At 40.1% G+C, this 11349-nt stretch overlaps 2 protein-coding genes across 4 annotated transcripts; one reads left to right on the forward strand and one right to left on the reverse strand.

The window, feature by feature from the left end:
- Positions 1–52: 52 nt before the first annotated feature.
- zfyve19 (zinc finger, FYVE domain containing 19) lies at positions 53–3530 on the reverse strand (the record flags this gene model as incomplete). Of its 3 annotated transcripts, XM_080871077.1 has the most annotated exons (12): positions 3304–3529; positions 3096–3217; positions 2944–2997; positions 2703–2854; positions 2452–2594; positions 2189–2297; positions 1841–2059; positions 1605–1681; positions 1333–1434; positions 1083–1246; positions 751–848; positions 101–233 (listed from the first exon to the last, which is right to left on the reverse strand). In XM_080871077.1, exons 1-11 carry the CDS (start codon positions 3355–3357, stop codon positions 770–772), a joined length of 1275 nt encoding a protein of 424 aa, XP_080727203.1. In that variant the 5' UTR covers positions 3358–3529. The 3 variants fall into 3 exon arrangements, with proteins under 3 accessions (XP_080727201.1, XP_080727202.1, XP_080727203.1); XM_080871075.1 differs by lacking the exon at positions 751–848 and having other exon boundaries at positions 53–233; positions 3304–3530; XM_080871076.1 differs by having other exon boundaries at positions 99–848.
- Positions 3531–3572: 42 nt separating this feature from the next.
- Positions 3573–8682, forward strand: bub1bb (BUB1 mitotic checkpoint serine/threonine kinase Bb). The gene is made up of 9 exons (XM_080871078.1): positions 3573–3697; positions 5491–5647; positions 5761–5820; positions 5908–6052; positions 6139–6335; positions 6425–6588; positions 6687–6874; positions 6959–7059; positions 7543–8682. The coding sequence occupies exons 2-9, from the start codon at positions 5505–5507 to the stop codon at positions 7823–7825; spliced, it is 1281 nt and encodes a 426-aa protein (XP_080727204.1). The 5' UTR covers positions 3573–3697; positions 5491–5504; the 3' UTR covers positions 7826–8682.
- The last annotated feature ends 2667 nt before the right edge of the window (positions 8683–11349 follow it).

The following is an 11349-nucleotide window of genomic DNA, read 5'->3' on the forward strand; positions in this document are numbered from 1 at the left end:
TATGCTGCATGCTCTCAACGACGTGACATAGTTGCTAACACTTATCCTTTATTTATAACGAAATTACACACCCAGCTGAACACAGATTACAAGAGCGACTGCAGTGACTGCCAAAAGAAAACAAAGCCCTTAGTAATCCTTTTATACTGACTCCTCTGTGCTTCTTCGGTGCAGAGCTGACAGCAGTCTGGGATTGTACATCATCCCAGATGAGCTCACGACGTGTCTGCTTTCTGTATGGGTTATAAAAACTTGGAAATCATCATATGATGACAAGTGCAAAAGAGCACTTTAAATAAGCCTTTGTTGCCATTAGGAAGTAGGACAAGTCACAATAAAAATAAACCCAATACTTCTTATTCAGATCAACCATATGAATTTTTGGGATTCCTATGTGAAGCGGCCGTGCAGGTTTGCTGCAATACCTTCACAAATATTACATACGTCTATTTTTATACATTCCACAAAAAATAAACTATATTTAAGATATTATACATATTATAATGCATTTACATTGTGTTTATGGTCCTTATCTAACCCGTGCTTTGCAAGAAATATTACCAGTGGTTTCTTATTATGCTTCATTCAATTAGTTCAGCCTTAGCATTTACTGAATAAAATATGTTGAGGAGTTCTGATGGTTTGTGGCTTGTTTTAAATGATTAGAGAGACTGTTTTCTAACAATAGTAAGTCACTTAAGGCTAATGAACAAGTCTAAGTGTGATGGCTGGCCTAACTCTACCAATCACCTGCAGCTTAGCTTCACTATCATGTCTCCCTCTTCTTCTTTGGCGCAGTGTAGTTAGTGGTGCGATGCTCCTTCCTATCATATTTATCATGGCCTTCCCTGGGGACATAATGAAGCATGGATTGATAATTCATCAGACTAAATACTTTATATTCATGCTGCTTAACAGTAGGGCAGCAGCTTGCCTGCAATTTATCTGGGTCATGGTATGCATTCCAAATCACAGAGATCTTGTTTTTTTGTGTGCAGTCAAGGCTTCCATGCAAAAGTCTATCATGAGTCTAAAGTTAGGCTTTTTTTCTTTCTTTCTATAATTAATGCATTTCATACTACCTGAAGCAGCGGTTGCAGTACAGATCTCCATCACAGGTGTGACATCGAAGGCTGGCATCTTGGTTACAGATGCAGCACCACGGAAGCTCTTCTTCGTCACTGTCTGACGGCTGATGTGCATCGGCAGCAGGTAGGTTCCTGCTCTTAGGTGCCGGAGGCGGAGCCTTTAAAATAAAATCAGATCGGGATTTAAATTTTATGCACTCACGTAGCTTTAAAATAAAGAAATAATTCAAGCGTGGTTTTGTACCGGTTTCTTGGACGATTTTTTATTTTCCCTATTCCTTGGCCCACTCTGTTCTAAAGGTATGTTGTAGCCACTGGCTTCATCTAGTGTAGCTTCTTCTGAGAGCTGAAAGCATACAAGAAAAAATAAGAAGTGATTAAACTGGCAAAATAGCAGCCCCTTGTGGCTAGGCACACTGGTCTGAATTAGTTCACTTGCACCTTTAGGGGTGTAAGATGTACGCAGAAACAAATTATTTATAGTTCATTATCATCTCGTGGTTATTTTTGCCACACCTGTTTTAACACTCTCATAACAGCTTCTTCTTCAGTCTCCTCTTCACTGTCAGGTTGCTGGAAGTCCTCCATAGTAACTATAAATGAATCACAATGAAAATGGGGCATGATACACTAGCATGCTAGGACTTCTGTCATGGAAACTGCATTTACAACACACGTCCTTATCATATTTTATGACACACTAGTGCGTGGATAACAGATAAGGTGAGGTGAATGGTGCTCGAATAACTCACCTTTGTCCGGGTCCTGCCCCTTCAGCTGTGCCAGCCTCTTTGCCATGTGCAGGATCTGATCTTGAGAGTGACTTTCTTTCCTCAGCTCCTCCATAGCTTCCTCGAGCAGATGGGCTTTCTCAGCCTCCAGCTGCTTGGCTGCATCCTGGTTCTCTTCCAAATTCTCATCCAATGTACCTGCCTCACCTTTATTGAGATCATTCATGCGGCCATCTACACCTTCAGATTTAATAACAGTGTTGTTCAGTACCTGTTTATTAATTTTACGATATAAGAATGAATGTTATGACTGACTCATTACTTATTGGTTTAAGGCAGGTAAAATCAGGGAGAAATGCAATATCTTACTGCATTCAGGATTTGATTGTTGGTTGTCAATTGCAACTTCGTCTGTCATCTGACTTATCAAATCATTGGCTTGTTCAGTCTGGGTCCGGTTTTCTGGAGGCTGATGCACCTACAGACATGAATAGACAAGCATATATACTTGGAGTTAAGGGACACTGTTTAGTATTGAGTTCCCTCTAAATAAATATTTGAAGCTATTGAGCTACTGAGCTGTACTGTAAGGCCTAAGATGTTACAAACAAGCAGGAAGAGATTCAGCTCACAGGTCGAGGAGCTTGAGATGGTGGAGGGAGACCCCGCAGAGTGGCCAGACGGTCCTCCATCTCCTGTGCAGAAGGTACTGGCTTGCTGGGAGCTTTCAGAGCAGCAAGTCGGGACTCGAGCTCTTTGTCAGAGGGGACAGACCCTGAAGAGAAGGCAAAAAGCTTACTCCTTACCTTGTTTTGGAAAATATTATAATATTACTGCACTTGCTGGATTAAATAAAAATGAGAGCTGCTAAAAATCTTATTACTAGGTGCTGTGTCCTCCTTGAGCTTTTGAAGCCTTTCAGCAATTGCCTGATCTTCTTTGCTCAGGCCGCTGGTTGGTGGATGTCCTGCTTTGCTGGTCCTCACAGGCTGTGTTGGCTGTCCTTGCTGTTTGGCCTCAAGTGCAGCGACCCGTCTAATGGAAGACACGTGTACTTTAGATGTTATGAAACCGCTGTGCTGCCAAAGTTTAAGTTATTCCCTTATTTGATCGTATACACTGACTTTTTATAGTTTTCTGGAGGAGACCATCTGCCAGCACTGGTTGAAGATGGCCCACTAAAAAGAAAGAAATTAAAATGAGAGAGAAGCTCCAAAGTCCAAACAAAACTACTTTTAGGGGGGTTTTTTTCTTCCTTGCAGGGTTTGAGCGTTACCTGGTCAGATTACCATGGCACTGTTTACAGACCTTCTGCTGGGTGTTGCCACAGCGAGGCACCACAGCACTGAAAGTCAAGCAGCTGGAGCAGAAGGAACGGCCGCAGTTCTTACAGCCCAGCTATGACGAACAGTAAATAGATCACTTTATTCAAAATGTACCTCTATGTATGTCTATGTGGTTAGCATTAGCCGTGAAATACTCACCTCCTTCTTGAAGAGGCTAAACTTGGATGCACAACAATAACATCGACTGTCCATATCGACACATGCAGAGGCTCATGGGTAGGGGGATGTTAATGCTATCGATACAGCTACAGTGCGTTAAAATGTCTAAGAAAACACACTCAGTCGTGAGCATTAATTTGGCAGCTAGCTACTAGCAACTATTTTCAGGTGTTCATTCAAAACAGGAAGCAACGCGGAAGAGGAGGTATGACGTAATGTAAACGCATTTTCCGGTTTTCCGTCCAATCAGAGTCCTGCTAAATCTCTGGCGGCTCTTGTTCAAAATACAGACACAACCGTTCAACAGCTTTACTGCGACAACGTTGGAGTTCGAGCTGTCACCTAGAAAAGAAATAAAGGAGGCTCGGAAGCGGTATAGAACACGCACATTTTGCAGAAAGTCTATTTTAATTCAGTTATGTAAATTTGTCGTCGATGGAAAAAACGCTAAAGTTGGTCAGACTAAAGCTATCGTTCGCTAGCTAGTGTGTTAGCTCCAAACACATGCACTTCCTAACGTTAACAGGAACGCAGGGAGAGTGTTGATAGCTAAACATTATTTTGTGTACGTGTCACACGGTTTGTAATACGATGGAAGTTTACCACATAATTATTTAAAATGTGTTGTTGTTGAAGTGCATCGTTAGCTCATGTTGTCCTGAAACTTGTTCAGTATGCCTCCTGGACATCATGCTATTTAGTTCTCACACAAAAGAACTAATTAAGCCCGAAATAAACAATTATAATGACAGTGTCAGTACAGTAATAGATTACTTTTGGCTATACAGAGATAATAATAAGCTTTGTGTATATCACATTTCACGTTAGTGTATAACAAAGTCAGAACATCAAAAAAGTTATTTAAAATTAAATACAACTACAACAAAAGTGCATCAAATGAAATAAAAAGTAACAGACTTGACCAGTGAAAAATAAAATAAAAACTGAATGAAACTACATATTACTTAAAGCAAAGAAGTTATATGAAATTAAAACAAGTGCTGTCTGTAAAGAATATTCAGTCACACTCAAGCTTTGGAGGGGGCTGTTAAGTTTAAAGATTTCAACACAGCCAGGTCCTCTGGCAGGCTGTTCCAGCAGCTTGAAGCATAACACTGAAAAAGCTACCTCCCCAGAGGTTTTGTCTTGCATTTTGCAACAGCTAGAGGATTTAAATAAAAGGATTTTAAAGTCAACAGGTGTGATGTACTCTCTCCTTTTGGTCGTAGTAAGAAGTCTGGCAGCAGAGATCTGAATCAACTCAAGTAGATTTTAGGTAGATTAGATAGCAGAGCCTTAAAGTAGTCCTGCCTGCTATGTATATAGAATTGGTTTGTCAGGGTCACCAAGATAAAAGGTTGCATTCTAGCAACATTTTTGAGTTATAAAAAGGATGATGTAGTGGCACACCCAGCACAGCCCTCAAGTTATGCTCTGAGTCAAGACTTATCCAGTCAAACTTGGGTAAAAATGAGAAACAACAGGATTGTGGTAAATTTTTAAAGCATAGATAAAACTATGAAGGTCACCTCAGGAAAATCTTCCTTTAAAACCATTATACAACTTCAAAATGATTCCGTTATTCATTTTGTGACAGTATGGTGTCTTTCTGACCAACAATCTAGAATATAAATTTCACATCTCTGGGCCGTTTTGTTTGTTTGTGGGGGGGACACACTGATGATGTAGTAGTCTCAAAAATTCTTGTGTCAAATATGAGGCATTAAAGGGTTACGTTTAATTTTTATTGTTCTATTGATTTGCCTATAAGGTGATTTCTTATTGAAGTTAGATTACAGATCAGAAATTTAAAAATAGGACAACTTAAAAACTCCAAGCAACTGAATTAAATGTGTATACAGAGGGCGAAATAATGGTTTTGATCCAGGACTGATTCTGTGGGCACGTGTGCTTTATACACATAACAAGTTGAGATAAGGGTATCTGTAATTGATTGATTTTTTTTTTTAATTTGCCAATCAGTGGGAGCCAGATTTCTGGCTGTTTGTAGGGGATCAAGTACTTATTTCACTCAATAACAAATAACAAATCCATTTAAAACTGTCATGCAGCTTTTTTTTTTTCTGGGGTTCTGGTTAATTTTTAATTACAAATTCAGCCGGGGATAAATATCAAGTAATTAATTCTCCTGCTGTATGTATCTAGTTTCTGTCTCAGAAATGGCAGAAGGAGGAGATGTGGAATGGGAGCTCAGCAAAGAAAACATCCAGCCTTTGAGGCGGGGAAGAGCCATATCGGCCTTACATCAGGCGCTGAGTCAACAACAAGATGGACCCACCTCTGCAATCAACCAGCAGCGACAGTATGGATGGCTATTTTAAACTTAAATTAGGTGACAGAGATTTCTGTTGTACATTTTGTCCATGCATTTTTTTATATGATGAAAAAAGACCTTGTGTATATTTATTTCTGCAGGGCATTTGAGTCCGAGTTGCGCACATACGAGGGCGATGATCCACTTAGTGTTTGGGATCGGTAAGGGAAATATGTCAATAGCCAAGTGTGCTCATAAACATTGCTCTTAAATTTCCCTGTAATCCTAACACGGTTTTATTTTTCCAGGTATATTAAGTGGACAGAACAAACCTTCCCCCAGGGTGGAAAAGAGAGCAACCTCACCACACTGCTGGAACGGGTCGTGACCAGATTTACAGAGGAGAAACATTATCACAATGACCCCCGCTATGTTGACCTCTGGATCAAATTTGTGAGTGCAAAAGCATAACCTCTGACTATTTCTGTTACTTTGACAAACTAATGCTGCATTTATAACTTTTCATTACATGTCACCAGGTGAAGAACTGCCAAGAGCCTTTGGAAATTTACAGATACATGCAAGCACAGGGAATTGGAGTAACACAAGCTTCCCTCTACATTGCTTGGTCAGAGGAGTATGAGGATCAGGGCAATTTCCGCAAAGCAGACTTGGTCTACCAAGAGGGGTTCAGAAAGAGTGCTGACCCACATGATAAACTCCTACAGTTTCACAAGTATGGAGGCATCCAGTATAGTTTCTGATAAGTGAACATCTCTGTTATGTTGTTACAGTGATCACATTTTTCTGTATTTATATTCGCAGGGCACTGCAGGCACGCGTTTCCCGGCAGGTGATGATGAATGTGGAGGAGGAAGACAGTGATGATGAGCCTAAGCAACTCGAGAGAGTTTCTCTAGCTGATCTGAAACACAGAGGGAAGAAAAAGGCTGTCGCCCCCATCAACAGAACAGGGGCCGGAATCAGAAGTAAGCACATGAATATACAAATAAAATGTGTTTCAAAATACTAAATTGATGATAACAGTACTTTAAGACTGGGAAAAACATAATGAGTTTGTATTCAGGTATTCCCGGTGGCCTGAAGTCACAAGGCGCCCCTGTTCTTGGCAGTAACAGTCGGTTGGTCATCTTTGACGAGAATAAGGCTCAGAGCGCAGGCCCATCGGAGCCTAGATTGGAAGCTTGGGTGGCTCCTCCCACATCTAGGGCGAAGGAGAATGAGCAGAAGCCTGAGCGATGGTGTGATGTGAAGGTATGGGAGAACAGGCTCATTGTTGTGTGTGTTGAAAGCCATTATGCAAAGTTGATTCATAACTTTCTTTTTATGTCGTCATAGATGCCCCAAAAGTCCAAATTTGGACATACTGTTATGGCGCCACCGCCTCCCAAACTCACTTTCCAACCGTTTGTGGAGGAGTCGGCTCAGCCTCCTACAATGTGAGTTACTATAAAAACCTTCATTTTTTTATTCATTCATTTTTAATTTTACTCATTATTTTGACCAGGGGGGAACAGACAAAGAGACAACAGGCAGGAGCATTAAAGGTTCAACAGAAATGCCTGAGTACCAAGATCTGTGGCTGTATACGCACATTTAATTGAAAAGCCCAAATAAATGAATTTTTAAAAAAATCCTCCGTCATCTCAGTTATCAAATCATTAGCTTGTTCAGTCTGGGTGCAGTTTTCTGGAGGCTGATTGCACCTACAGACATGAATAGACTACCATATATACTTGCAGTTGAGGGGAAAAGTATTTCCAGTATTCTTCACATTTTTAGTAGCATATCTCAGAAAAAGGTCCAGTTTTTATCTGACATTTTATGTCATTGCTTTATCTGCTAAATATTATATTCACATCACATGTTGATTAGTGTCTTCCTAAGCTGAATGTAAGTGGATTGTTCTGTCCCTCCCTCAGGACTCCATGTAAGATCAACCCAGCAGTTAACACAGTTTTGTCAGCGCGTAAGCCGGGCAGAGATGAGACTCCTCTCAAAAGGCTGCAGGACCATCAGCAGCAGCAGAAGGAGGCAGAATCGGGAAAACAACAGGAGCAGAGCATGTACTGTAAAGAGCTGCTGCTAAATGGTGCTGCTGAGTTCTGCTTTGAGGAGCTACGAGCTGAACGGTTCTTCAAAAAGACGGCGCAAGAATCAGAGGAAGGGCAGAAGGATGAAGCTGCAGCTGGTGCTGCAAACTGATGCTTCCAAATGGGATTTAGTTCCTTTTCTGAGTTTTTACCATTTTTGACTAGATCATGTAGTGACTGTTCATCACCCAGATGTAAATATCGTCATAGATTTCCAGTTACTCAGAAGGCTTTATAAACAAACAAAAAAGCTTTTTGAGGGGGATACCCTGGGAGCTGAAGACACTAAAAGGTGTATTGGATTCATGCAAATACAGTGGTTGGACCAAATAATGGGAACCCCTGTACACTGTAATGTAATCTAGTAAAAATGCTACTAGCGTGAGAAAAAACATAGATGTAAATACATGTTGATAGTGTCTATATGGGTCCACACCTCTGAGTGTTAAATACAACACTGTTGAGTGTTAAATTAACACTTTTGACAGTGTTATATGTTTAAAAGTAACCTAGTCAGTTTTGCAGATTAACAATGGCTAACACTGAGCAGTGCTGATTTTCTAACACTGGAATATTTCTAACATTTTGAGTTATTTTCCAGTGTTAGAAAATCAGCACTGCTCAGTGTTAGTCTTTGTTAATCTTCAAAATGAATTAGGTTACTTTTAAACATATAGACACTCTCCAGTGTTAATTTAACACTGGAGATTTTGCTGTGTACTACTCAAATTCGTTCCTTTTCACTCCCGATTGCGTCCAGTGTTCTTAAGCAGTGTTTTTTTTTATGCGTGCTGTTTTTGTTTTTGTCTTGCTCAGTATTTCTTGAGCAGATTTTTCTACTCTAATCCAACACAGTCACAAACGGGTTTCAGTGAGACACTTCAGCTGGGCTTCATGCCTCAGTCTGAGTACATGCATCTTTCAGGCCATGTAACATTGATGTCCAATAAACTTGCTACAATAACCAAACCAATTACTGGTAGTTGTTAATTTCTCTTTTAGAAACCAAAGGGGGTTGCAGTAATGCACTGTCAGCAGGGGGCATGCAAGGGGAAGCATAGATTGCACTCCAGGTAATGGTGTTTGCTTAATTACTAACAGGACACGAGAACAGTTTAGTGCTGACTGTAATCTGATGCTGGTGGGGGCATCAGATGAAAATTCCTTGGAAATGTCTAATGACATTATTCAGGAAGTGTTTACCCCAATCCCAAAAAGCATTGAAAGTATGCTTAAACTTTTAATCTACTGTGATGACAGGGTCCACTTTACACAGTCAACTTGCTGGGCAGACTTTGATGAATGGCTGCAAGATAGGTAGCTGGCTCATTAGCAAGTGAAATCAACCACTTGCAGCTGTGAGCAGATCAGGCTGTGGTTATCCCCAGGAAGCCTGATGAACCGTGGCTCAAAGCAGTGTTAGTTTTACATGCAAGTGGATCACTGGAGGAGCACACTTCACACTGGAAATATGACACTGCCGGCCAAGATCCTCTCTAGTGGTGAGTTCCCATACTGTCTACTTTAAATTGTGGCTCAGCGCTGGGAGCAGCTGAAATTCAGCGATAAGTGATGGGCAACATGATGCGCTCCCATCATAATAACGGCATAACTGCACCATAATGCATCCTCTATGGCTCGCCGGTTGGCATGACTTATTAAAAGCTCGTCCCAGCCAGCGACTCCCGACAGAAAATCCATAGCTCTCTGCACTGCACTGGAGAGCTGGTACGAGGAGGCCATCTACTGTAATGCTCTGTAGGCAGGCCCTCGGAGAAGAAAAGCTTTTGTCCTCTTACTGCGATGGACAAGAACACTCAAGTGCCATGTAGTCTTTACCTATTTGTAGCCTTTGGTTTGTGTTTGCATGCACCAGTTACCAGAAAGCTTTCTGTCCATTACCTAGGCTCACTTTAAGTCACTAGTAGAGGTTTTGCCCAGTGAGAAGGACTGAGGTGAATTTCCATCAGGCTTGCACACAGACACAACAGCTTGCAAACATGCAGCACCAAAATCATCAGCCCCTTTTCCCCCCTCCAATCATTCTGGTTGTGGAATTTCATACGCTTTCAGAAAAGGAAACTATAGCTCATGACTTAAACTATGAAGATTATTTCCTGATTTAGATCTACAATGATTTCATTCTGTAATTTTGACTCATGGTTATGTAATTCAGACAGCAACCCCAGCGTGTTAATATACTAACCGATGACTCAGTATTTTTACCACTTTCGCTTCGATCCTATCAGTTCTCCCGAGGCCACTGCTTGATATATACTTATATATCTCAAATTTGGCTTAATGTTATGTAATTACATGTAATTACACCCATGAAAATGACAGCTTATTATCTTATAATCATGAGTTAGTGGTATTTTTTTTAGGTTTTTCTCTGATCATGTTTGACTTATCTCACTGTTTCCACTTAGTAAGTCAGAACTGTGACTTACTATCCCATATGGAAAAGAAATAGTAAAAACTTATATGATTTAACTCATGAAAGTGGCCACTTTCTCATTACTTTCATATATTGTTTTAGTAAGTATCCAAAACATACAAGTTTCATTATATAATTTTTCAAGGGATCTTATATTTGTTTTCACTCTTGTATGCTTTTCATACAAGTTTCACACAAGACAGATACAAACTTTATAAGATTTATATATATCTTTTCCATATGGGATACCATGCACATTTGTTTGGTTACCTAACTGCTCATTAGCTGGCAGGTTAATGCCACGGGCTTTGTCTAGATTTCTGCAGTGCCTGTCTTAATCATACAGATTTAAAAATGGATTTCTAGGTCATCTGAAAAAGTCAGTGGATATTTTTTTCTAAATGAAAAATTACATTTGCTTTAGCTTAGTACTCTGAGCCCCGGTAGCCTGCTGTGTAATTCCTACATATTCATGCTAAACAATAGAATGAATTGAAATGCAAGGAGTTAAAGTTGTCTTACTTATGCAGCTCTGGGGCTTTCACTTTAATGACGCTGTGGTTTAAGACCAGTATTGTCATTGTAAAATCTGTTTTACATCACAAGCTACTTTTACGCTATTTATCCGAGAGGAGTGCCGGGTGAGGAGTGAGGATGACATGTAAAAATAATTTCTTTTATAACATCTCCTAGTCTCTCCTTTTATTGCAATACAATATGCACTAAAATATTCCATACATACATATATAAAAAAAGAAAATGATAATTAAATAAGTAGAAAAATAATAACTACCTAAAAGTGCAGCAGTAGCTTTCTTTTTACGTTTGTGCTAAACCACTGAAGCAAAATTGTGTGGTTCTGTGCATTCTCGCGGAAACAAGAAGACATGTTTCATTTATTGACCTTTTGACCTGTGCAGCTTTCCTTCATACTGGGCAAGCAGAGATAAGGATAAATAAGCAACCTCAGCTGAGATAACCCTGGTAAAAATTGGAGTAGTTTTTGTGATCACCATATTTGTGCATCTTTTATTGTTTCATAAACTCAAAGGAAATCATGACTATAAGACAACAAACCACCACCAGTCAATATCTGTGACATTAATGCTGACAAGTGAGAGTGAAAGAGAGGGAGGGGTTGTGTCTGCCATACCCCTAACAGGAAAATCTGCCACTGTTATGCAGATTGGTTTAGTGGA

This window comes from Rhamphochromis sp. 'chilingali' (genome assembly GCF_963969265.1).
Source record: "Rhamphochromis sp. 'chilingali' genome assembly, chromosome: 21".
Taxonomy (NCBI): Eukaryota; Metazoa; Chordata; class Actinopteri; order Cichliformes; family Cichlidae; genus Rhamphochromis; species Rhamphochromis sp. 'chilingali'.

What these genes read in the sequence shown, in the direction of transcription:
- bub1bb (XM_080871078.1), top strand. Translation starts at nt 5,505, where the DNA reads ATGGCAGAAGGAGGAGATGTGGAATGGGAGCTCAGCAAAGAAAACATC. An exon ending in AACAGGGGCCGGAATCAGAA is followed by an intron (nt 6,589 to 6,686) that starts GTAAGCACATGA and finishes GTTTGTATTCAG; the next exon opens with GTATTCCCGGTGGCCTGAAG. An exon ending in TCGGCTCAGCCTCCTACAAT is followed by an intron (nt 7,060 to 7,542) that starts GTGAGTTACTAT and finishes TCCCTCCCTCAG; the next exon opens with GACTCCATGTAAGATCAACC.